Here is a 25,668-nt window from a genome sequence, read left to right on the forward strand (position 1 = left end):
TCGGTGGTGACGCTGTTGTGAACGTCTGCAAAAAAGCATCAGGTCTCACACAAGATTCGTGTTGCTCACCTGCTGTAAAAAGCTATAGGTCAATTTTTTTAAGCTTCAAAAAATATTCTCTTTGTATTTATTGATCAGTAATTATCTCCAAGGGTATATTGTTAAATGTAAAATGCGTACAGAACAAGCTATAGTGAACGCACTCCTTGCTGGGGGGAGGGGTTTCGATAAAGGAAATATATACTCATACCCAGAACGTCTGTCACTAGAAGGAAGGAGAAAGGGGTAAGGCGTTGTCTCCAGGAGAAGAGAGAACCAGGTGGCCTTCGGCCTGGGGTGGGTGCTCACGTGGGGAAGGAGTCAATTAATCTTTTACTTTATTTTATTTACTTATATATATATTTTTGCGGTACGCGGGCCTCTCACTATTGTGGTCTCTCCCGTTGCGGAGCACAGGCTCCGGACGCGCAGGCTCAGCGGCCATGGCTCACGGGCCCAGCCGCTCCGCGGCATGTGGGATCTTCCCGGACCGGGGCACGAACCCATGTCCCCTACATCGGCAGGCGGACTCAACCACTGCGCCACCAGGGAAGCCCCAATTAATCTTTTAAAGCGAGGGGAAATCTGAAGCATGGAGAAGTTAAGAGGGCTTCCTTTGTTACTTTAACCCCACAGGTGACAGTTGTAGTGTGGGTTTAAGTCATTGGAAGCTCCCAGTCTGCGGGAGGAGGCGAGTGCAGATGCATGATATAGGAAGCCTGCTCAGGGAGTCTGGATTGGGGGCAGCTTCAAAATTGTGTTTTTCTCAATAAACCAAACATAACTGAGTCCTAGGTCAGATCCTATAGCTCAGTTTTGCCCTAGCTTTTCAACTCAACCGAGTCCTCTTCAATTTGTTGAAATTGGGCAGGCATTTACCTGCACACTTACACAGCACTCACGGCCAGAGAGCTTACAAGGTCCGTTAGGCAGAGGAAAACCACATGAAATCACTATTTAATTTTTGGAAAGAGAAGCCCCTTCCCCCCACCCCCCACCCCCGCCCTTGGCCTCCATCTCTTGGTAGTATACTGCCACCTGGCGTCCCCTCAACAAACTGACACCAAACACATTCTCAGAAGTGCGAATTCAGAAGTATTGAAATAAGTAAGGTGGAGAATGAGCCGTTTTATTATAATTGAAAACTATATTAGAAATCAGTCCACACAGACGCAGAGATACTTGTGTATGTACGAAATTCTTCTGGAGAATACAAGCAAGCTGTTAACAGTGGTTGTCTCCAGGAAGAGGGACAGTGTGCCTGGGAACACTATCACTGTATTTTTTTTCCCCCGACCAGGGATCGAACCGGCACCCTCTGCATTGGAAGCGTGGAGTCTTAACCACTGGACCACCAGGGAAGTCCCTATTGTTTCTATACCTTTAAAATTTTGAGCCATAACGTATTGCTAATTGAAAAAAATGAAGTCCAAAAGAAAAAGATCTGTTTATTAAATTTCACTATGTTAACAAGGAGGCCATCTTTTCTTCATTCATTGATTCATATACCTAACAAATACTTCCTGAATGTTTACTCTGTATGTGCAGGAACAAAGGTGAAGAAAACAGACACATTCCTGCCCTCCTGAGGTTTAGACTCTTCTGAGAGGATGGCCTTTGACAGCACATGTTGAAGGTGGCAGAGCCCCATGAACCTGGGTCCTTGGATGACTGATGGTGTGGAGCGGAGCTCCCAGCCTTGGGTCAGGGAGATGGGGAGCTATCCTCTTCTGTTTGCTTAAACCTACGGTGGGGTATCGTTGTTTCAGCCCTTTGCTTTATCCTAGTTTATAGGACACTTCACAAGTGTGACCTAATGGGTGTTTTATTCACCCAAGAGCTGAAACACACACATTCTTCTCAAGTACACGTGGTAAATTTACAAAAAGTAGCCACAGATGGGGCTACAAAGCATGTCTCAACAAATTTCAAAGAATGAGTGTTGCAGAGATTATATCCCTAGACCACAATGCAATCAAATGAGAATTTACTAAGTAATTGGTTAATTTTTTAAATTAATTCAAAAATTTAAAACATTTCTAAGTAACTCATGGGACAGAGAAACATAATAATGGAATTTAGAAAAAAACTTCAAATTGATAATTTAAAAAAGACAATAATGCAAATTTGTGGGATAAAACTAAAGTGGTAGGTACTTAAAGGGAAATTGAAAGCTTTAAATGCATTTATTAGAAAAGGAGGCTAAGGGACTTCCCTGGCGGTCCAGTGGTTAAGACTCTACGCTTCTACTGCAGGGGGCATTTTGATCCCTGGTCGGGGAACTAAGAGCCCGCATGCTGCACAGTGACGCCAAAAAAAAAAAGGCTGAAAATTAATGAGATAATTAGTTAGAAAAACTAAAAACAGAATACACTTTAAAAATATAGAAATAAAGAAATAATGAAGATGAGAGAAATTTAGAAGTATAAAACAAGGATTCATGGTCTGGTGAGGGCTGGCTTCTCACTGCAACCTCACGTGCCAGAAGGGGTGAGGGATCTCTCTGGGGGCTCTTTTAGGAGGGCACTACTGCCTTTCAACTTCCAGAGGCCCCGCCTCCTAATACCATCACCTTGAGGGTTAGGATTTGAACAGATAAACTTGGGGAGACACAAACATTCAGACCATAGCATTTTACTAAGGAAAGACCTGGGGGAAGAGATTTCCAAGCAGCAAATAGCATATGCAAAGCCTATGTTAGTAAAACTAATTCTAGAAATTCTAAGTGTGAAATATTGTGAAAGCGATGTTGTGAGTGAGGTAGACTGAAGCAGAGCCATCATAGTTCCGCAATGATTTCAAAACAAAAGAATGCGGAAACCCATGCTCCTATACGCTACTGTGGGCATGTCAATTAGTACAATATGTAAGGAGCAATTTAGCCATATGGATCCAATATTTAAAAGAAAAAAAGGGAAAGGACGTACCCTTTACCATAGCAATTCCTCTTCTAGGCATTTTCCCCACAGATATACCTCCACATGTGCATAGAGACAGTCCTCGGGATCCCGTAGCATTATTCATGACAGCAAACTTGTGGAACAAGGGACGGTGCTGGTTAACTGCTGCCTGAACAACCAAATCTCCCGGTTTGGCCTGTGTTGGGTGGCGGAGACACTGAATACCATCCTCCGACCTGAGAAGGAACCTTGAGACTGAAAGATGAAGCGGCAGCTCTATGGTGCCATTATGGAGTTTATTGTGGGTAACTTACACACAGGCAGATGGGTGGAGGGACGATCCAGAGGCATATTCACAACTGCACTCGTTGCTAAAGGCGTACAGGGACCAAAGTTAAAAATAGAATCTGACTACTGGAGAGAAGCACATGCACACTGATGGGAACCAGAGGTTTTTAATCTGCTGGGGAGGAGGGTCTCGACCTTTAACCGTCTGTATCAGCAAAAGGCACTCTTCCAGTTTTCACACCTGATGAGGCCAGGGTAAAAGTTCATGGGAGCTTAACTGGCTTGGGCTCATTCCTTGTGAGCGGGCTAAAGTTCAGTCACCCAGAATAAGGAAGCGGTAGCACTGTGGGCCCAAGGTGGAGCTGACCAAACAGAGCCAGTGTTCACCAAGCAACCTGATAAACGAGGCCAGAGTCCCACCAGGTGCTGGCAGCGATGACACACTCGCCTTGCCCGGTCCTGGCCTAGTACTTTGTCCCTACATCCCACCTGTCGGCACCCACTCACTCTCAGGTGTCCCTGTCTCAACAACAAACTCGGGCCACGGGGAGGGGCGGGGACGGGTTCACGAACCACCAAGGTTCTCCTAGGGCCAGGCCTCGAAGGGGCACACCCACACCCCATTGGCAAGACGCCATCACGTGCACACACCCACAGCAAGGGAAGCTGGAAGCCGGGCTGCCTTCTGCTGAGGAGAGGAGATTGACCAAGGGGACATGTGGGCCGTCCTGCCGGCAGGACCGAGTAAACGGGGCTGCATGGACGACCGACCCAGGTAGGAGCCGGCAACCTTGGCGGCCTCCGGGAAGAGACGAGAAAATGGGGGTCAGGTACAGGAGGGGCTTGGTGGCACTGCCTGTCCTGTTGTGGTGGCATTTTCTATCGTGCGTTACCTTAAGGTAAAAGAAAGCCTTTAGGTGGGCGGGGCGGGGGGAGAGCCCAAGGAAAACCAAAATTTCCTCAGCTGGTCAAGGTTGTGAGGCTGCGGGACTGACTGACTCCTCGGCCAGGGACGACGATGGCCCTCTCCGCCGTGCCGCGGGGGACCCTATAAGCGGGGCCAGGAGCGGGGGCCACAAGGCCGAGACCCCGCTTCCCCCACAACACCGGCCAGGCTCCAGGATAGAGGGAACCGCCACCGGACCCGGGCGGGAAGAGTCACGGCGCCTGTGCAGTGGGCCGCACCACCGCGCCTGCGCACTGGGCTGACGCGCGGTGCACGTGGGCGGGGCCCCGCCTCCAGATCCTCCTCCCGCAGCCCGCGGGTGGAGGCCACGCTGAAGCCGGTGGGGCGGGAGCGCGGGGAAGCGATCTCCGCGGCCCGCGCACTCCCCCGGGACTGGCACCTCGCTCCGTGGGTGGGGCACAGGGCCCTGCAGGGTAAGCGGCGGGTTCCGCCGGGCCCGGGATATCTATGCACGTGGGCCCTCTCGGGCACTGTGCGCTGCGCCCTGGAGAAGGGCCGGGGCGGAGCAGGGCCGGGGGCCTCCGGGGCTCAGACCCAGCGCCTGGCAACTACCCGGTCTTCAGCGGCAGCGCCTGGAGGCGGCCTCAGGGTCACTGGCAGCCAGGACTCCGCTGACCAGTGAGGGGCGCGGTCGGTGTTTTGGCACCGGGTGGGCAAGACAGTCGGAGTCTCCACCCCCAGGGAGCCTGTAGCACTGCTGTCTTCATTCATTCATCCAGGGTCTGCTGACCCGCTCCCAGCTCTGTGCTGGGCTCAGGAGATCCAATAGGGGCAGGACAGGCAGGGGAGAAAAGCCCGTTTAAACCTACCAGGAGACTTAGTATTTGTTCATATGCTTTAATTTTGTATAGGTTTTAAGCATGTGCGGCAGTCATTTGCACGCACGGCCGTTTTTGGGTATTTTAACCTTGGGATAGAACTTGTATTTCGAGAGCCGAGCTGCCATCCCCAGCTCCTAGAAAGCTAGTCGGGGGAGGGGGATGGGGCGGGGCCCGTCCGGACATCACTGCCACAGCCCCACACCGAGTTTCTCCTCTCTGACCCCGTCTCCCCCTGACAGAGGGAGGCACCCCCGCCCCAGGAGCCCGCTGAGAGCAAGGTTAGCTCAGCCAAACGTCTGTTTGCCTTTGTGCACCTACATCCTGCCCCACCCCCCAGCCTACTCCTCATTCCCTCCAGGCTTACCTTTCCTTACAGCTTTGTTCTATACTCTCCTTTAAAGAACAAAACTCATCTAAAATTGTTTTCCTTGGTGATCCTCTGGGGAGGGCCACTGTGGTGTTAGTGGTGTCACAGAAATGTGATCTGCCCCTCCTTAGCTCTGGACAAGCACCTTACCCCATGGAATGAAACTGGCTTTTAGGCTCGGGCCTCAGGGCCATGGAGGTGATTGTGGGCCAGGCTCTTCCTGGCTCTGTGCCCCCTCAGGGTTATGTTCAGTTTGGCCTCTGTTTATGTCACCCTGAACTTGGTGTGTAACCTGAATGATTATGTGTATGTAATTTCACATGAGTGTTTTTCGGTCATCTGAAGTAGTCTTATATGAATAGGGAAAGTGAAGTGATGAAGCACATGTGATTTGGAGACAGAAGCCAGAAACTCCTCTGCCTTGCCACGTGCCAGCTCTGTGATCCCAGGCAAGTCCGTTTACAGACATTCCCGGGCCTTGGTCCTGTTGTATGGACGTAAGTCATCATATGTCGTGTGGTATATAAGTGCCAGCCTGTGGGCCTCTGGTAACAGGAACTAGCATATTTAAAGGGGTGTTTTTTAAATAGGTAGACAAATTTAATGAAGAGCAACCTTTGCCTCGAAATTTAATATACTACCTGTTAGTCTGATCATGTATGTTATGCTTCTTAGACTAACATAGGACATGATAAAATTTGACTACGTAAAAGGGTTTTATAAAACGCTTTCAGAGTTGTAAGATGTTAGTATTGTTTTTGTGTCCTCACTAATCATCCTTGGAAATAGTAGCTTTAGAACTTTCCCTAGAAATACGTTTTTGTTAAATGATCACTTAGCAGTGGGAAACTTTGGGTTACTATAACCTAACCAAAGGGGACCTCTGACAGGGCCTGTTGCCGGGTGAGAGCTGGCTGCCTGGGGATGGATTCCTCAAGCACCAGCCCCAAACCTGTCATCTTTCAAACTCGACCTGTAGAAAACCTGGTCACTGCTGTCTCCTGCCCCATCCCACATGGCCATCACATGGGTCCTGAAGCATCATCCATGCCTCCTGGTGAATTGCTATGTCATCAGCTCGCTTTCTTCACCACCAAGCGATGGCTGAGCAGCTGCTGGGCTCTGGCCTTGTGTCATGGGTGGGAGATCAGGATGACTGGGCTGGTCCCTGCTTCCAGAGAGGCACCATCTCACCAGAGGGAAGGGAGACACAAATGAACAACTCCACATGCAGCTTACTCAGGGAATGAGAGTGGAGAGCACCAAGGAACACAAAGGAGGAGCCTCCGGCTGCAGGTTTCAAAGCAGCAGTGAGCATAGCATTTTGGGTAGGTTTTGCAGGGGTGTGGATAAAGGACCAAAGAAATAGTATGCTTAAAAAAAAAAAACCAGAATATTTAAGGCTGTCCTAGATAAAGGCCTGTGTTCCAGACTGCTGTAGCAGCGCAAGACAGGCTAAGTCCCTGCGCTCGGGGGCTGACGGCCTTGAGGGGACACAGACCTTCAGGAACAAATCCCACAGACTCATCATCACAGATAATGGCGGTGCTTGGTCAGGAGGGGGCGGGGGGTCATGGAGCACACAGTGGGTGGAGGTGGTCAGGGAAGGTGGGGATGACAGCTTGTCAGCTGAGGCTTAGGGATGAGGACCAGGTCAGCCCACCTGAGCGGGGCCAAGAGAGGTAGAGACTAAGCACAGAGGCCGATGGGGGCCAGGCCTGGGCAGGGGTATGATGTTATTCTGAGAGTGAAGTGAGGCCTGAGCTGGGGCTGGGGAGGACGAGTCTTGGGGAGGGAGCTGCTGAGAGAGCCTTCCCTGAGGCCCCTTGTGCTCAGGGAGGGGTGCATTGTCTTGTCCCCCCGCCCCGTCCGAGCTTGGATGGTGAGCCTCTGGGAGGGCCTCTCCCCTGGCAGGGGCACAGGGCTGGCCCAAGGTTTGGACAGTGCTCCAGGGGCTGCGGGCATCCAGGTGTGGCTGTAGGGCTGGATTCCCCCCAAAGGCCACTGTTCCGTCTCTCCTACCCCCAGACAGCCTGGGGTTGGCGTGAGGCCACCACAGGCTGTCCCCTACGCTTCTAGGCCCGGCCCCCACTCCCCCTCCCCCTCCCCTGTGAGGGCCTTTACGCTGTCCTCCAGCCCTCCTTCCCCGCCACCATCCCTGTGTCCTGAGCAAGGCCCACACACCCCCAGGGCTCTGGTCCACAGACACTCGCCCTGCTTCCCACCCGGCACGTGCCTGTCTCCCTCCCCCTGGGACGGTCCACTCCACCTCCCACACTGACAGCCAGGGTGGACAGATGGTGGACGTCCCCAAGGGTAGGGGGAGCCCCGAGAACCAGGCGCCTCACTTCTCGTCCTCTGAAGTCTTGGGCTCCCGCCCAGTGCCTCTGCTGAGCAAGTGCCTCCATTTTAGGGTGCATTGAACCAAAAATAGGGGTGCTGAATTGATTTATTTTGCTCTGCGCTTTGAAAGCACATGGGCATTATTTCCTTCTCGGCAGGAACATGTATATGAATGACAAGAGGTATCTGTTGTGAAACTCCCAGGAGACTGAGCCGTTTCTCTGATCTGTCTGTGGCTCTGCAGTCCCCAAGGGACAGGATCTTAAACCTTTAAATATAAGTTACCAACATGGGAGAAAAAAGGAGAGTGGAGAGAATGGACTGCATATACATCTCTGTTACCTTGAAAGGTCTGGGGACACCACGCCCACGTGGCTTTTAAAATAGCAGCGAGTTTAGAGCCGTTTGCCTGGACCAGCACCTAGAGGGGATGCTCGGGCTGTGGGGCTATGGCCCAGGTTAGCACCTGCAGGACCGACAGCCTTGGACGGGTTGTCTAGTCTCTACGAACCTCAGTCCCTCTTCTGCAAAATGGGGATTCCACCTTCCAGAATCATTCTGAGGATCAAATGAAACATCTGACTCCACAGGAAAAATGCAGACCTGTGGACAAAGTTCTGGTTGAAGGAACTTTTTGTCCCTGAGCGCAGGGATGTCTGACTTGCCCTAGAACCTCGCAGCCTAACGGGTTTTTCCTGCCTCTCCTCCCATTCCACCAGCCGCTGTGGCACAGTCCTCAGCAGACAAGGAAATGAGAAAAGTACCAAACAGTGGGAACCTGAGGGTGACGAAGGTGGCGTACCCGCTGGGGCTGTTCGTGTGCCTGTTCACCTGCGTCGCCTACATCAAGTGGCACTGGGCCTCCGCCCCCCGGGCCTTCCTCGGCATCCCCGAGGTGGCCACGGGGGCCCGGAGGGGCCAGCAGTCCCGCAGTCCCCCGGGGACAGCTGCCCGCGGGCCTGAGGTCTTCTACGGCATCATGTTCGACGCGGGGAGCACTGGCACCCGAGTGCACGTCTTCCAGTTCAGCCGGCAGCCTGGAGGTACCGGCTAGTAAGCCCTGGCCGCGCCCCCCTGTCCTCCGTCACACAGCAAAGCATGGGCCCTCAGGGTGGGCTGGATCCCCGGCCTGGGACTCCCCGGGGAGCCTGTCGCCAGTGCCATTGCCCAGGAGTCCCAGATGTCCTCATTCGCACTGGCATCTGGTGACCACCTAAGGGCAGCTGAGATCCCAGAAGGCATTGGGGTGGCCTGTCCCCTCCCAGCGTCCCAGGCAGGTTGGGTGGCTAGGACCATGACTTAGGCCAGGGGTGAGTTTAAGGAAGGAAGTAGCCCCAGGTTCAGACCACTGGGAGCGGGGAGTCCAGGAAAGTCAGGTACATGATCAAAGACCCGGAGTCCAGGCCAACACTTAACTGCCCAGTGGGGCCAGGCAACAAGGGTGACAGATGGCAGTGGCCTCAGTGAGAGTAAAGCTGGGACCAGAGCCTGTGGGCCTGGCTTCCCAGGGGGGTGCTGAGGAGGAGTGAGGGTGGAGTTTGGGCATCTTCACCAGTGGGCTTCTCCCCTGGGGAGACCCCCAGCGCCGCCCAGTCCCCCCTCCACCCCTTGTGGGTCGGTGTTCACAGCTGGGGTCCCTCCCCTCTGCTTCGGTGCTGACCCTTCTGGGCGTTTAACTGAACTGGTGTTCCGGATGCCTTTAGTAGGTCTCTTCAAACCTCTCATGGCACGTTTATCTACTTTTCATCTGCTTTATTTTTAAACTTGTTATAATAGTTAAATATTTATATGCTGGACTTAACCTACCTCCAAAATTGGTTTTGAAGCTAAGTTTAAGGCAACGTGTGTTGGCAAGTAATCCTTCAGTAGCCATGAACCGGCGTGTTTTCTTTGGAGAGACCTCCTTACAGCAAGTTTGTTGCTGATTTTTCCTCCTTGGTCTATGTGTCTGCATTCGGACAGCACCCCTTGGTCTCGGTGTGCCTGGGAATACTCTCCCTTGCTATAAGCACATGAGTCCAGACCCCTAATAATCTAAAACACTCAATTTTTAAAAAGAAGGCTGAAATATTCTTTTTTAAAAAAAGAATAGAATGTATAGAATAGAATATTAGAATGTATAATGCGTCCTATCTAGAATTAAGAAAATGATTTTCACATTTGCAGTTTGGAATCATTTGCCCTGCTCCTCTGTTGGGTTTTTTTGTTTGTTTTTTTGTTTGTTTGTTTCTTTGGCCACGCTGCTGCGTGCAGGATCTTAATTCCCAACCAGGAATCAAACCATGCCCGCTTCAGTGGAAGAACAGAGTCCTAACCGTGGGACCACCAGGGAATTCCCTGCTTCTCTATTTGTTGAATCAGCAAGAATGAACTATGTTAAAATCTAACATTTTAAATGGGTAGTTTTTGGTATTTAAATTATACCTCAATAAAGTTGATTTTTTTTTTAAATAGGAAAAGTTCTGGCCAAAACATTAAGTAGAATATTCATTGTGTAGCCAAACTAAAGAGGCAGAGTTTAGACGAGAAACAATGAAGGTCTGTTTTCAGAAGTCTGCCTGGAAAGTGTGGCTCCTCATAGTTGTATAGATTCATGTATTTGTGTTTGTATTCACACTTGTACCTGTTCTAAAACATGATTTTCCTTTAGAAACTCCCACCTTGACCCATGAAACCTTCAAAGCACTGAAGCCAGGTCTTTCTGCTTATGCTGATGACGTTGATAAGGTAACAGTGTTCTCTCGTCTCTCTTTGCTCATCAAATTTGCCTTCTGTCGATTTGTTAAAGTGACTCTCTTTCTCTCAGATGCAGAGCCGTCCTCCCAGAGCAGCGTCTCTGCTGTGCTGACCTGGGACATTTCACTGCGTAGGACAGTCTATGGAGGACACTGGCACCCGTGGGAGGTCCCACCACCACCCCACATACTACACACCACACCACACACACTGCACATGTATACACATACACACCACACGCAGAACCACACACACCACACCACATACAGAGCACACACACATACACCACATACATCACACACATATATACACACACACACAGCCACACGTATATACACAGCCACGCCACATACACACCACACCACACATGCACAGCACACACATACATATACACCACACACACACACCACATATATCCCCCAGCTGGCCCGCATGCCGCCCAGAAGTTACGGTGTGATTTAAAAGCATAAACGCTACAAACTTAGAAAAAGCATTATTTGAAAGTTTTACTTTTTTTTGTTTCGGTTTCTCTGATTGAAGATGACAAATGTTTACTAAAAAAATTAAAGTCAAAAAAATGTATTATGCAAAATCCACAGAACCAAATAAGTGTAAAAGAAATTTAGCTGAACCGTCAAATGGTGACGTTGGTAAGTTGGTGGCGTTTACGCTTCTGAGCTGCACGAACACAGGGCACCTGTGTTCCAGGGGGCTCCCGAAAGCAGCCCCTCATGCAGCTGTCGGTTCCTTTGGCCCCAGCACGTCTTAAATCGGAAGCTGACGCAGCATTCTTGCCACAGATGCATCCTGATCCCAGACAGTGAGGTCATGGCCTTGCTTTCCTGTAACTTGGTTAAGAAACAAATTGAAAACAAATCGAAATGAGTGACTCTAGAGGTTAAACCTGATTAAATGATATATCTTGGAATAAACTCATGGGGCTTTTTATTTCTTTTTATAAATTTATTTATCTATCTATTTATTTTTGGCTGCATTGGCTATTCATTGATGCACGTACGCTTTCTCTAGTTGCAGAGAGAGGGGGCTACTCTTCATTGCGGTGTGTGGCCTTCTCGTTGTGGTGGCTTCTCGTTGCAGAGCACAGGCTCTAGGCACACGGGCTTCAGTAGTTGTGACACGTGGGCTCAGTAGTTGTGGCGCGCGGGCTGTAGAACACAGGCTCAGTAGTTGTGGCTCCGCGGCATGTGGGATCCTCCCAGATCAGGGCTTGAACCTGTGGCCCCTGCCTTGGCAGGCAGATTCCCAACCACTGCACCCCCAGGGAAGCCCCTCATGGGGCTTTTTAAGTCTTACTCATTCAGGCAGGCAGCACACATTCACGTGGGGTGACTGGTACAGCTTCCCAGCGGACGGCGAACCCCTCCCACTTCCTCCAGGAGGACAGTGTCCCTGATTTCTCGCTGTCCTTCTGTGTTCTCGTCCCCTCTGTTTACACACACAGTGGAGCACGTTCACGCTGTATGCGCTTTGCTCCCGGGGCTGAGCAGTGTGCCTTGGAGACTGTGCCCCGTCAGGAAGTAGAGTGCTCTGTCCTGCCGTGCGTGTGCACGTTGCACTTGGAGAGCCAGCCCCTCCAGAGGGCCTGTAGGTGACCCCCGCCACCCTTCGCTCCTCACGGTTTGGGAAAGGCTGCTCTGTGTCATCTCATGTGCACTTCGTTCCCCTCACATGCCAGGGTGTCGCCTGGGTGAACTCTTGGGGGGGTTTCTGAGTGAGAGGCACACGTGTCCCCCACAGGCATTGCTAAACACCCCCCCCCAGCATCGTACCCTCCACACGCCTGGCGAGGCTTCACGGCAGTCGTCCCCCGCCCTGCCCGGCCCGCCCCCTACGGGCCCTGGTCCAGCATGGAGAGCTCAGCATTCCGGCAGGTGAAGTGATTCCTCGGTGTAGCTCTTCACGGGTTTTAGTGCCGTGAGGGACCCCAGAATTCACTCATGGTGTCCAGGGGCGTCGCAGCTCGTCTGAGGCTGCTCGGGCTGGTGGCAGGGCTGGCGGGGTTCCGGCTGCCAGGCGCGTAGAACCCTGGCCCGCTCCGCTGCCTAGGGTCCGCCCCACGCTCCTGCCTGCACCACTTGAGTCGCTGTTTCTGCTGATTTGGAAAATTAGAAAAAATACATTTATAAATTAATAAAACCGAAAGGGTGGGGAGCACCTGTGACCCCTGCACGCTGAGTGCAAACCCTGCTCTACCCACCATGTTCACAGAGCACCCCGGGAATTCAGGAGTTACTGGACATTGCTAAACAGAACATACCCTTTGAATTCTGGAAGGCCACCCCCTTGGTCCTCAAGGCCACAGCTGGTTTACGTCTGTTACCAGGAGAAAAGGCTCAGAAGTTACTGCGAAAGGTGAGCTCATCCAGTTACCCCGGGGCGGGTGACTTGAGATAACTGAAAACATGGAACATCAGCCCGCGTCCAAGCAGGCAGACAGGCCACGGAGAAGCTCCCCAAGGAGGGAAGCATGTCGAAATGTTAGCAGTGTCGCCTTCGGTGGAGGGGTTGTGGATGAATGATGCTTTCTTTCTCAGGATGTTTAAAGCTATTCATGTTTTCTAGAATGAATCTGTTTTATAAAAAGAACAAGTTGGTGTTAAAAATATATTGTGTTTTTGAAGGGCTTACTTCCATCCAAGAACTTGCCGAGTGTCTAAGGCTGTGGGACCTGAATTCTTGACATTTCGGCTCAAGCCAGCCGTCCTCGTGGGAAGTGCAGGCTCCGCTCTTGGTCTGATGTTCCGATGTGACTGCTGAGGAGGCCCCTTTGTGTCTGCGCAAGCCCTGTACCTCCCTGCAGGTGGCTCTGGAGCCTGTCTTTGACATGTGCTTGCAGGGTTCTTACCATCAGGAATCAGGGAAAGTGTTCTCAGCAAAGTAGTCCTCCTCTGCACTGTTTCTGAACCTGTTAGCTGCTAAATGTCAGATTGTTGCAGGTTTGTCAAGGTCCCTTATAAAAACTACTGAATACCTTCACATGCTCAAGTTGGATTGTGGGACACAAGTGCGGACGTACTGAAGTTTCTATGTATCAATAATTGCTAAAAAAAAAAAAAAAAAAAAAATGGAGAAGGAAATAAAGCCAAACACAGTTGCTCACCGCTTTCGCTTCCCCTGTGCCAGGTCCTCTCCCAGGAACGTGCCCACCAGGCCACGTGGCGGCCCAGGGCTGGGATCCGCCTTGTGGGGCTTCCCACCGCTCGTGTCCTGTCCTAAAGCAGGGCAGTGATTGGGACTGTGAGTTTAGATCCTAAACGATAAAGGCTTGTCTCTCTTTACATTTAGGTGAAAGAAGTGTTTGAGGCGTCGCCGTTCCTCGTAGGGGACGACTGTGTCTCCATCATGAACGGGACGGACGAAGGTAGTCGCCTGAAGCGCCATGTGCCATGAGTCTGCCCCTCGAGGCGGGCTGCGTGCGGGGCTGCTGTCAGCAGTGCGCTGGGAGCCTTCCCTGCTTGGAGGCACAGACACCAAAGTGCCGGTCCCACCCCAGTCCGCAGTCTGACCGTCTCAGAGCACTGTATTCTTGGGGCCAGTGATAGAGACATTCTCCTCGTGACTGGCTCCAAGCCTGGCATATATCGCGTTTCTGAAAACAAATCATCTTTTCTGATTTATTTTTAACTTAATTAATTAATTAATTTGGCTGTGTTGGGTCTTCTTTGCTGCGCGTGGGCTTTCTCTCGTTGCGGTGAGTGGGGGCTACTCTTCGTTGCAGTGCGCGGGCTTCTCACTGCAGTGGCTTCTCTTGTTGTGGAGCACGGGCTCTAGGCGCACAGGCTTCAGTAGTTGTGGTGTGCAGGCTCAGTAGTAGTGGCTCACGGGCTCTAGAGCACAGGCTCAATAGTTTTGGCACAAGGGCTCTATAGTGCAGGCTCAGTAGTTGTGGCTCACGGGCTCTATAGTGCAGGCTCAGTAGTTGTGGCTCACGGGCTCTATAGGGCAGGCTCAGTAGTTGTGGCACACGGGCTTAGTTACTCCACGGCATGTGGGATCTTCCCAGACCAGGGCTCGAACCTGTGTCCCCTGCATTGGCAGGTGGATTCTTAACCACTGCGCCACCAGGGAAATCCCATCTTTTCTGTTTTAAGGACATTTAGAGAGAATCCCCAGTTGCTGATGCGTTAATTCTAAGGGAGAGTCACTTCATAAGGTTCCTTACCAGCTCCTGACTTTAAACATGACCTTAAGAGTTTGTTTGGGCGGAGGGAAAGGGAACATTTGTTTCTCATCCCACCTCTTCCAGAAAGAGGCAGTTGATAAAGAGTGTGACCAAGAGATGTGACAATTCGGCTGAGCACGCTGATTTTTAGCGTGGTGTCTTCTAGAGCAGTCTGCCAGAAGCAGCTGGATGGTTCTATGAGTGATGCCCGTTTCTGTAGCTGATCTGGAGGATGAGAGGAGTGAGGAAGTGGCCTCCCTGTGCTCCTGAAATCGGAAAGCTGTCACGAGTCCCCATTGCTGTTTACAGCATCTCAGGTGATTCAGATGCTGTTTGTGACCCTCTCTTGCAGGTGTTTCCGCGTGGATCACCGTGAACTTCCTAACAGGTGGGTTCCCTTCATCATAAAGCCAGCAGTTCACAGACACAGGTCTTTAGAGCAGGGGCCTCGTTTCCACTCTAAAATAACCCCTTCGGGTTGCTGACCCGAAGCAGGGTGTTGGGATGGGTGGGGCGGGCACTGAGCTTGATGCTGGAGATGCAGGGGGTCCTTCTCCAAAGGCTCAGCTCTGCCTCTGCTCCCACGGCGGTGTCCCCAGGCCACCGTCCTCATTCCTGAGAGAAGCCCTGAGTCACACTAGTCAATATTGGATATGACGCGAATGCTGATCACCTTATAATTGAAGTCCTGCTGTAGGTAGAACAGGGAACAGGTGGCAAGGAGTCATTTTTCTTAGATTACTCTCAGGATGTGGATTTTTGTCCCTTTGTTGTAATTATGGATAAGATCAGTGTGTCTGACAGATGGATGAGAAAGAAGGAAGTTTCCTGTAGGAGTTGCCGCCCCGGGGATGGGGAGCCATGTCAGATGACAGATCAGGAGCCCAGGCCCCAGGAGCACAGGTTGTCCTTCGTTCAGATGAAAGCCACCACCGGGGCAGCTGTCCTTCATGCCCCCCAAATGCTCATGGACATTTTCAAGTGGCCACAGCTTCTGTCTGTCTGGTTCTCTTTCCACGGAAGGGCCTGGCTTGTAACCTCCCCTTTTCTGCTGTTCTGTTTACTAACGGGCATTGCTGTGTGGATTTTACTCTCGGTGCTGCAGGCAGTCTGAAGACCCCCGGGAGGAGCAACGTGGGCATGCTGGACCTGGGCGGAGGGTCCACCCAGATCACCTTCCTCCCGAGATTCGAGGTAACCTGCCGCCGCCCCCAAGGCCACCTGCCCCATGGGGGAGCCTCAGCCCCGGGGGAGGTCTGTGCACTCAGCTTCTCTCCTGAGGGTCAGATCACCCGCAGTGAATGCTTCTTAGTTTGATTTTAACTCTGCCTGGAAAAAAGAAAATAGGAATCTGGTCTTCAGCAGGGTGATAAACTAGATACTACCTGGAGACCTTGGGGCAGAGGGTGTGGGGTGGGTTCTTCCCCACCTCCCGCAAGGGCTTCCAGGGAGGGGCCGGAGTCTGACTCAGATGGGACAGAGCCTCAGGCCTTTTCAGGACGGATGTTCTAAGGCAGGGGTCCCCAACCCCCAGGCTGCGGAGTGATAGGACCGGGCTTCACAGCAGGAGGTGAGCGGCGGGCAGCAAGCGAAGCTTCATCTGCCGCCTGCCATCGCTCACATTACTGCCTGAACCATCTCCCTGTCCGTGGGAAACTTGTCTTCCACGAAACCAGTCCCTGGTGCCAACAAGGCTGGGGACCGCTGCTCTAAGCGACACGAAAACGTTTCCAGTTGAGACTGCGTGCTGTTTTTAAAAAGTACTTCCCTCATCTGCCACTTTTTAAATTATTACTATTATTTTTAGTTTTAATGGAATAGCCTTGGGACTTCCCTGGCGGTCCAGTGGTTAAAACTCTGTGCTTCCAGTGCAAGGGGCATGGATTCGATGCCTGGTTTGGGAACTAAGATCCCGCATGCCGCGTGCCATGGCCAAAAAAATAAATATATAAATATAAAACTTAGCATTAATGGAATAGCCTTAAATTTACGCATAACTCTTCTGGTTGGGCCGTATTTCCCAGAATGGGTAAATGTTACTCACAGGGAGGAAAGACACGGGACTTCCCTGGCAGTCCAGTGGTTAAGACTCCACGCTTCTACTGGAAGGGGTGTGGGTTCAGTCCCTGGTCGAGGAACTAGGATCCCACAGGCCTCTTGGTGCAGCCAAAAAAAAAAAAAAAGAGAGAAAAGACAAAGTGTTTCACTGCTTGCTCCAAGCTGTTTCACAGCATGTGATTTGATGAAAGGCTAATTTAATTGAATACATCTGTGAATATCCCTGTTCTTTCAAATGAATTGAGGGAGTGGGGGACAATTTTTTATAAAGGCCAGCAGGAAAGGTGCTTTAACCCTTGTGTTCTTCCCCAGGGCACCCTTCAGACCTCCCCGCCCGGCTTCCTCACGTCCCTCCAGATGTTTAATAGGACCTACAGGCTCTACTCCTACAGGTTTGTTTTCAGGACTGAGCGTGGAGAGGTCCACTGTCCAGGCATGTGGCTCAGCTTAGCACTGCAGGCCTCCCCCAGCCTCCGCCTCCCACCTGGGGAGCGACCAGAGTGCTGGGCCATAGACTTGGTCCCAAAATCCCTGCTGTGGACCCCCCTGCAGCCTCTCCCTCCCTCCCTCCCTCCCTCCTTCTTTCTTCCTCTTCTTCCTCCTCCTCTTCCTTTTTTAATTCACCTGTAGTAAGATTACATTTCTTCTTTTGTACTTATTCTCTTCTGCCTTGGAAGAGGTTTTTGGGAAAGTGGGGAAGGGTCCACAGATGGTGCAGGAAGTTTCTGGGCCGTCTTTTTTGCCACGTGGTGCCTTTAATAGGTTCTTTCCATGAGGCCCGTCCACACCATAAAGCTGGGGACCTGTGTGTCGCCCTTGCCGGTGTCCACAGCTCCTGGACGAGCTCCCACCAAGTAAGAGCCTTCCCTGTCGAGCTGAGGAGCTGGATGCCCTGAACCCCACTGAGGGAGCTCCTGGAAGAAGCAGGAAGCTGCTGCCTTGCCCCTGGTTTCCTCCTTCCCCCCACATTTTGGATCCAGGCTGGTGAACGTGCTGCAGGTGGAGTTGAGGGAGGCCTCCGCTCACCTGGGTTCTCTCTCCGCAGCTACCTGGGGCTCGGCTTGATGTCGGCGCGGCTGGCGGTTCTAGGCGGCGAGGAGGGAAAGCCTGGTGAGTGGGGTGCAGTGTTCAGAGCCCTGCCGGCCAGCAGGACTCGGGAGCCCTAGAGGGCACCCCCCCAGACCTTGTTGGTGGGCCCCTGAAGACCTTCTCAGTTACTTTTAAAGAAAGATGCTAGTGAAGCGGTTTCTGAATCACCGAGTTGCAGGGGGTTCTTAGGAACCCAAGGAACTGGGTGTGATCGGAGTTGGCTTGTTTGTAAGGATTTACCACTGGGCGCACGGTGGGGGGGCTCCGAGGGGGGCTTCAGGGGAGGTTCTGGCTCCTGAGGATGTCCCCTGTGTTCTTCTGCTCTCGAGGGGACTTGGAATGGGCTCTGCCTTCCTCCAGACGTGGCATTTGGGGACGAAGCCTGTGTCTGTTCCCAGGCCCTCTCTGCGCCATCCTGCCCTGACGTGCTTGGCTTGGGACAAGCCAGGCGTTGGTGGCGGGCGCTCGAGCCCCTGGGACGTTCAGGGGACCACATGCCCGAGGCGAGCGGGGGCCCTGCTCTGAGGCTGCCTCGGCCTGTCCCCTCGAAGGCCTCGGTCAGACATGCGCAAGCCCAAGCATGTTCTTGGCCACGCACACCCCCGGCCCAGCACTTCCGCTGCCTCTTCCAGGGCCTGGCTGTTCTGACAGAGCGGGAATGTTCCACTGGAATTGTTTTCCACGCACATCCTGCTGTTTAACCTCGTAACAGTGGCCCCTTTTTTGCAAACCAAAAACGCGTCCACGTCTCAGAAACACCCACGACCACACTCTGGGCCAGAAAACACTTGTTAGCCAGTGGAGGATGGCAGGCACCTACCTGCCCGTCTGTGCCGGCCTCAGGGTCCTGTCCCTCCTGCACCCCAACCTGGCAGAGCGGCGGGGAGCTGTGTGTCTTCATGTGGGGCTGTGACAGCAGCCAGAAGGGGTGCAGACCCCTCGCTGCCCCAGGGAGGCGTCTCCCACCGTGTGAGCCGTTGTCACTCAGCAGACCACCCACTGCCCTGAGTAGTTGCAAACAGCAGTCGTCTTATCTCAGGATTGCACAGGCATCCACTCGGCGGTCCCTTTGCTGGGGTCCCCGGGGTCCTGTGAGGTGGCATTTTGGGCGTGTGTCTGGCCTCTACCCCGAACAGCAGCCTGCAGTTCTCCCTGGCGGCTCGGGGGAAGGAAAGCCTCCTGAAGCCCCACGGCCTTGTGTCCTGAACGTTCCGCTAGTGCAGGTGGGCCCAGGCCAGAATCAAGCGGGCACAGGGACCCACTCGGCAGGACGCCAGGAGGCGTGTCCCCGAGGGCTGGCGTCCTGGGGCCCTGGAGGCTGCCCCACGGGGAGCCACTGGGGTCGTCATGAGCGTCGCCTGGAACCCCGAAGCCCCTCTGTGGCCGTGAGCTGGGAGTGGCTCTGCTGGGGCTTCCGCCTCCCGAAGCTGACTCGGGACGCTTCCGCCAAGTCCATCCCGCGGCAAAAAGGAAGCGTGTTCCCTTGACCCTCCGAGGCCCTCGGTGCTGACCTGAGACACTCAGTGCTGTCGGCCTCCCCTCAGCGGGCCCCGTCTCAGCTCCAGGCCTGCCCTCACCCCACCATGGTCAGTGCTCTTTATCCGCCTCTGTCTCTTTCTCTTTCAGCTGAGGATGGAGCAGAGTTGGTCAGCCCTTGTTTGTCTCCCGGTTTCAGAGGAGAGTGGGAGCACGCTGAAGTAACGTACAGGGTGTCAGGACAGGAGGCAGGTACGGCACGTTTATCCTCCGTGGGTGGCTCGTGAGGGTCAACGGCAGCCCCTTCCCTCCGGACACCTCAGAGAAGCAGGGGGACCATCCAGCCTCCGTCTCAGACAAGTGTGTACTTGCCCATAAGCCGGATATGGTTCTGGAACCCCCGGCTCCTTCGGGGTCCCTGCACAGGGCTCCCTTGTCTGCCGCTCTTCCAGGGACCCGATTTCCCGGCAAGCCTCCAGTGAGGGAGGATCTGGACGTCCCTCGGCTTCGAGCAGACAGCCAGGCGTGGCTGTGGGCCTGGCAGCTCTGTGGGAAATGGCTTCTCCTCCCACACCCGCCACCTGTGCTCCTGCGAGGGCGGGAGAGGCCACAGAGCCCCAGGCCTGTCTCACCCACAGGGTCCCGCGGCTTTGTGCTCTGAGTTTCTTCTAAAAGAGATGCTGAAGCGTTGTGTCCAAGCTGGGCACGTGGGCGTGAGGTTTGCCTCTGGTGACAGGGCTGTTGCTACTCACAGCACTTCTGACGCCAAACGTGGGGGTTTTCCCACAGCGGCCAGTCCTCTGGCAGCAGCAGGGTGTCCTGCGAGTCACTTCGTTCCGACACTGACTTCCAGAGTCAGTGCAGCCCCCATCAGATGAGGCCCTCCCCGACCTTTGCAAGTGCCGGGCCTCCCATTCTTCTGACAAATCAGGGGTTCCCACGGCCTCCTCCTCAAATTTGATAATTTGCTGGAAGCACTCACAGAGCTCAGGGAACATGTTCCTATCACTGGTTTCTTATCAAGGACACAGCTGAGCAACAGTGAAATGGGAGAGAGGCACAGGGCAGGCGTGTCAGGAGAGCGCCCGGAGCCCCCCTCTCCCCGGGAGCCCCCCTTCCCGGGAGCAACCCCCTCTCCCTGGGAGCACCCTACCCCCGGGAGCATCCTCTCCCTGGGAGCAGCACCTGCATGTGTCTCCAACCCGGAAGCTCTCTGAGCCCCATCGTGTAGGGTTTGTACAAGGCTCATGGCGGAGGGACTGACTAACTCAGTGGCTGCTGGTGACTGACTTAATCCCCAGCCCCCCGCCCACTCCCTTAGGGGTGGGGCTGAAAGTTGCAGCCCTCTAATCACCAGCTCCGATCCTGAAGCCATCAGGACCCACCCGGAGTCACCTCATTAGCACAACCCAGGTGGATTGAAAGGGGCTTATTATGAATCACAGAACGCCTCTCTCACTCTCACCACTCAGGGTCTTACAAGGCTTCACAATCTCTGTGCCAGGAACCCAGGGTGGAGAACAAATGCATGTTCCTTACTATCCAGTGATAAACGGAAGGGGGCTGTGGGTACCGGGGGAGATCGCGGTCTAAAGACAACCAGGGAAGGCCTTATGGGGTGATACCTGAGACAAGACGTGAAGAAATGGGAAGTGAGCGCCAAGCCGAGGGAGCAGCACATGCAAAGGACCAGAGGCGGCTGCTATGTTTAAGGAACATGGAAGAGGTGGTGTGATGGGTCAGACGAGGGAGAGTGCAGGGAGATGAGGTCCCAAGTGCAAGGATGCAGCTCCCAGGGCCCTGGGAGAGCTAAATGGAGCTGCCGTCAGACGTGGAGCAGGGCTGGGGCAAGCTCAGACCTGGGTCCAGGTGTGGGCTGTGGGCATCCATGTCCACTGACTCAGTCTTGTGTTGTCGCTCTCCTTCTGAGCAAGGAGTCAGTGACCAGCCCTGTGAGCTTGGCACGCTGCCTGTAGGCCCCAGCTTCCTCATCTGTGACAGGAGGGAGGTGCAGGCCCCACCCAGGCGGCTGGTGAGATGGGGTGGGACAGTGCACACTCGAGCTCAGCACAGGGCTGGCAGGGTGAGCGTGGGGTGGACCCACTGGGCTGCGTCACGGCAGCTGGAGGCGCCCAGCTGGAGGCGCGTGACCTTCAGGGTCGGGCCACACTCTCTCGGGCCACCTTTTGTGCTCACAGTTTCTCCCCTTGAGCTGGCCGCAGCACGTGGCCCCTGAAAAGTTGCTGGTGAGCACCCCCAGGTCGCAGTCACCCTGGGCTATGTGGTCAGGCGCCCAGAGCCCACTGACCGCTGAGTCTGCTCTCCCTTCGCTCCAGCGGGGAGCCTTTACCAGCTGTGCGCCCACCGAGTGTCCGAGATCCTCCGAAACAAAGTGCACAGGACGGAGGAAGTGAAGGACGTGGATTTTTATGCCTTTTCCTACTATTATGACCTTGCCGCAAATGTGGGCCTCATAGGTAAGGGTGGGGCTCGGTTGGGCCGTGCAGGAACTTGGGTGTGGGTCCCCGGGTGGAGGGCCCGTCAGTCACATCAGGGTGATAGAAATAGAGGGAGGGCGGGGGACGTGTCACTGAGTAGAGAGAAATAGGCCCCCTTTTTATAAACAAGTCAGTTCTCTGAGCCGCTCAGTGCAGGAAGGCTTCCTCGCTGTTGGTTTATTCTCCTTTCACCTGTGTGATTCTCAAACCGTCAGCCGCTGGCACCCAGGCCAGCAGGAGGGCTCAGCCCACCCCTCAGATCGCCCTCAGGAGCCTGGGGGTATCACCCTGACCCCTCCCCAGCCCGCGGTGCCGTCAGGACAGAAGACGGTATCGTGAGTCTGGGACCGGTGCTGGTCAGACCAACTGGAAGCCCTTGAGAGGGTTGTGAGGTCACTTCAGTGGGTCGTGACTGGACATGTGTTTTGATGAAATAGATTGAGGATATTAGAACGTGTTGCCCGTGGCAAGGGTGAGAACGTTAATGTCCACAGAAAGCCGCCCTGGAGAGACCGAAGCCGTCAGGTTCCGGCTCGCTGGGCCCCACTGGGCTACACTCTCGGGCCCAGTGTGGATGGCAGCCAGCCGGTCCGGGCGGAAGGTGACCTCTCACCCCTCACCTAGGCCCAGGCCCCTCACTCTGGGGCACCCCAGCAGCTGCCCCTCGGCCGCCTGGTCTGCAGGTTCCCTGTAGCTGGAGCCAGGGCACCCTCGTCTGCACGCCGATGCCCAGACGTGTGGCCGCCTGCATCTGACCCCCCACCCCCAGGGTACCCCAGGCGCGGACCCGGGGGCCTCAGTGCCGTCTAGGCTCCACGGCGCTGGTGCAGACTGGGTGCCCCGTTTCCTCCACAGATGCAGAGAAGGGAGGCAGCCTTGTGGTCGGAGACTTTGAGACTGCGGCCAAGTATGGTGAGTGGCCTGGAGGCAGGACGCTGGCCCAGGCATGAGGCAGGTGCTGGCCCCAGAGCTCCTGGTCGGCCCCTGACTGTCAACCGGACGAGCCTTCGGGGGTGTGAGAGTGTGTAGGGGCCGCTGAGCTAGCTCAGACCGCAGGCCCAACGCGCCCTGTGTGGCCTGGGCAGTGGAGGCAGGCGTTTCTAGTCCCAGTGTTGTGAGGAACAGACTCCCTTGATTTCACTTTTTCTGACTCTTTCTCTGTGACTCAGGTGACCTCAACTCCCCAAAGTGTCCCAGCAGATTCACAATTGCCAGGGACCCCTGCACCGCAGAGTCCAGTGTGGGGGACGGAGAGCTGTCCCCCGGGGTGTGCCCGGTGGCTGCCACTCCCCCCACTCCTCCATGGCCGGGTGTACGGGCTGCTTGTAGATTCTGCTCTTTGGTTGCCTTTCCCAGTTGCGGGTCAAAGGGGTTAAACGCTGTATGTTTCTCCATAGAAAGACCTTCTCTCCCTCCCGTCAGAAAAGGCTTTTGTAAAATCGTTCTCATCACCTCTGGGTTTGTCTCCCAGACACCAGCCAGAAAAGGTTCCGAGCAGAGGCTGTGGGTTGGTTTGTCCGTCCCCGTCGTGAACAGGGGTGGGGTGTTCTGTGCCAGCTTGGTGGGTGCTTCCAGTCCCCAGAAGCCCCAGGTCCACGCCTAGGAGAGGTGTCGGGGGTCACGGTGCAGAGATGGGGCCTGGAGGCAGGCAGTGGGCACTGGGTTGGCCTCAAGTCCCTGCCTGTGCTGTGCTCTGACCAGCAGTGAGGCCCCGGGTGGCACAGGGCCTGGCGGCGGGGGGTGCCCCAGGGGGGTGGGTGCCCCAGGGGGTGGAGTCTGGCTGCTCGCACTGCCCCCCCCTCCACGTTCCCCCACCCAGGAGCCCTTTTCCCCTCAGTGTGCCGGACGGCGGAGACCCAGCCGCCGCGCAGCCCCTTCCTGTGCCTGGATCTCACCTACGTCAGCTCGCTGCTCCACGGACTCGGCTTCCCGGGGGACAAAGTGCTGAAGGTGGGGACTCCCCCGGTGCCCCCAGCCCCCACCCATCGCGAGCACATGCCCGCCTTTCACACGCACGTGCTCCCTTCCACCCCCCCACCCCTTGTCTTTTCAAGTTGACCCGGAAGATTGACAACGTGGAGACCAGCTGGGCTCTGGGGGCCACTTTTCATTACATCGACTCCCTGAGCCGACAGAAGAGCCCCACCTTGTAGCAGCCCAGCTGCCAGCCATCCCCGTAGAAGCACTGTCTCTGCGAGAACAGGCCCCTTTGGGACCCCCAGTGTGCGGGGAGGGGGTCATGGCACAGGCTGAGACCCTCCTCCCCGTGACCTCACAGACCGGCCCCTGGACGTGCTGGAACACGGCCCAGGACTTGTTTCCCGGTGGCCAGTGACCAGACAGGGTCAGGGGCACAGGCTGAGGCCAGGGTGGCACAGCCGCTGTCCCCATTGTCCCATCGCAGGGCTGGGGCGGCTGTGACACACGTCCGGTGACGGGAGTCTTGTTTTGTCCCGCTGCCCCCAGCGGGAGCCCCCTGGGCTGGTGGGCCAGGCATCTCCTCTGTGGGCGTAGACTGTGACGTCATCCAGAAGCTGCTTCCTTGGGTCCTCGGGTGGCTCAGGGTTAGCTGGCGGGTTGGCGCTGAGACTGGAAAGAGGGGCTGGAGGAAGTGCCTCTTTGTGGCCCGTGCGCCCTGGCTTCTCGAAGCGGTCTAAACGTGAGCGTGAGCTGCTGTGAGATATCTGTGTCTGTGAGTGATGTCTGTGTGGTGCTGCGTGCTCGTGTAGCAGCTGTGTTCTGAGCCCAGTGGATGTATCGCTGCCCTGAGCCATTTGCAGCCAAGCGGTGTCAGTCGGGCTGGAGCCCCAGATGCGCCCTCTCACGGCCCGTCCCCGCAGGCTCGCAGGATGCTGGCTGAGCTGTGCACAGGAGGCTTTGTGTCCCAGGCCCGCAGCCGTTCCTGTGGCATATGCACTGTTCACGGAATAAGCTGAACCTCATGTGTTCCACTTGAAATAAAGGGTTTTCCAGGGTTTCTGCTCCTCTGATTCCTCTCGGTGAGCGCCAGCCGTGTCCCTCCACGCCGGGTGTCAGGCACCTGAGGTCCCTGTTCACCAAAGTATAAACAAAAACCTGCCCAAGTGGGTGACATGTGATGGCAGGATTAAATCCTGTCGGTACATCTTGGGGAGACAACAGCAGACGGACACACAGAAGCCCCCGTCGGGCCCTCCTGGCGTCCCCTGTCCGGGACTGGCCCTGTGGTGGCCCAGGCTGTTCTGGGGTCTGGCAGGGCAGAGCCCCCTCGACTGTGACTCGCGGCACTGCCGGGTGAGGATCCGGGCTCATCACCTCCGGTGGCCGTGGGGTCTGGAGCGAGCACCGAGCTCCAGGTTGCAGTGTGTTCAGCAAGGATCTGGCTTTAATCCAGGACAGTCGGAAGTGGGTCACGGGCCAGACAAAGACTGGACAGACCCCTCCCAGGGCTGCAGCGGGTCCAGAGTGACGTGACTGCTGAATAAGCCCACATGTTAGGCCTGTGGACACAGATCCCTGACCTTGGAGTGGGCAGGCCCAGGAGAGGGATGCAAGTGTACAACCTGAGAAGCACTAAGCCTGCAGGACAGCCACATGGGGAGTCCCCACCCCCTCCTGGGTGTCCTGACCCAGTCTGGATTGGGGCGTTGCCACAATCACAACCCTAGAGGGCTGGAGGGAGGCCACCAGGATGCAAACACTGGAAACTGGAGCCAGCTGTCCTCTGCCCGGTGGTTTGCCTGAAGTGTCAATACTGGGGTAGGGGGCAGAGGTCTGCATGCGACACAGCAGGAAAGGACAGAGCAGGAAGATGCTTAGCCACGTCAGCACTAAAGCTCCAGGCTCTACTTGACAAGGACATGAAAACCAGCTCCCCTCCACCAAGCACCCCCGCCTTGGTGGGCCTCCCAGCCCCTTCCTTCC

General features: G+C 54.9%; 1 protein-coding gene across 3 annotated transcripts; it reads left to right on the forward strand.

Annotated features, from left to right (window-relative positions):
* Nucleotides 1-4,446: 4,446 nt before the first annotated feature.
* Nucleotides 4,447-24,734, forward strand: ENTPD6 (ectonucleoside triphosphate diphosphohydrolase 6). Of its 3 annotated transcripts, XM_089896525.1 has the most exons (16): nt 4,447-4,607; nt 5,255-5,293; nt 5,745-5,831; nt 8,445-8,768; nt 10,376-10,452; nt 12,691-12,834; nt 13,768-13,843; nt 14,997-15,032; nt 15,750-15,838; nt 17,015-17,094; nt 17,748-17,812; nt 19,418-19,519; nt 21,604-21,744; nt 22,621-22,677; nt 23,603-23,715; nt 23,820-24,734. In XM_089896525.1, exons 4-16 carry the CDS (start codon nt 8,477-8,479, stop codon nt 23,916-23,918), a joined length of 1,371 nt encoding a protein of 456 aa, XP_089752651.1. In that variant the 5' UTR covers nt 4,447-4,607; nt 5,255-5,293; nt 5,745-5,831; nt 8,445-8,476; the 3' UTR covers nt 23,919-24,734. The 3 variants fall into 3 exon arrangements, with proteins under 3 accessions (XP_089752651.1, XP_022449873.2, XP_089752652.1); XM_022594165.3 differs by lacking the exon at nt 5,255-5,293 and having other exon boundaries at nt 4,448-4,607; XM_089896526.1 differs by lacking the exons at nt 4,447-4,607; nt 5,255-5,293; nt 8,445-8,768 and having other exon boundaries at nt 5,762-5,879.
* Nucleotides 24,735-25,668: the final 934 nt, after the last annotated feature.

This window comes from Delphinapterus leucas, chromosome 15 (assembly GCF_059928025.1).
Source record: "Delphinapterus leucas isolate spDelLeu-1000000601 "Yukka" chromosome 15, BTC_Dleu_Yukka2, whole genome shotgun sequence".
Lineage (NCBI taxonomy): Eukaryota > Metazoa > Chordata > Mammalia > Artiodactyla > Monodontidae > Delphinapterus > Delphinapterus leucas.

Excerpts from the sequence above, each read along its gene's own strand:
- ENTPD6 (XM_089896525.1), top strand. The coding sequence starts at position 8,477 with ATGAGAAAAGTACCAAACAGTGGGAACCTGAGGGTGACGAAGGTGGCG. Across the intron at positions 12,835-13,767 it reads CTCAGAAGTTACTGCGAAAG|GTGAAAGAAGTGTTTGAGGC; the intron begins GTGAGCTCATCC and ends CTTTACATTTAG. Across the intron at positions 13,844-14,996 it reads CATGAACGGGACGGACGAAG|GTGTTTCCGCGTGGATCACC; the intron begins GTAGTCGCCTGA and ends CCTCTCTTGCAG.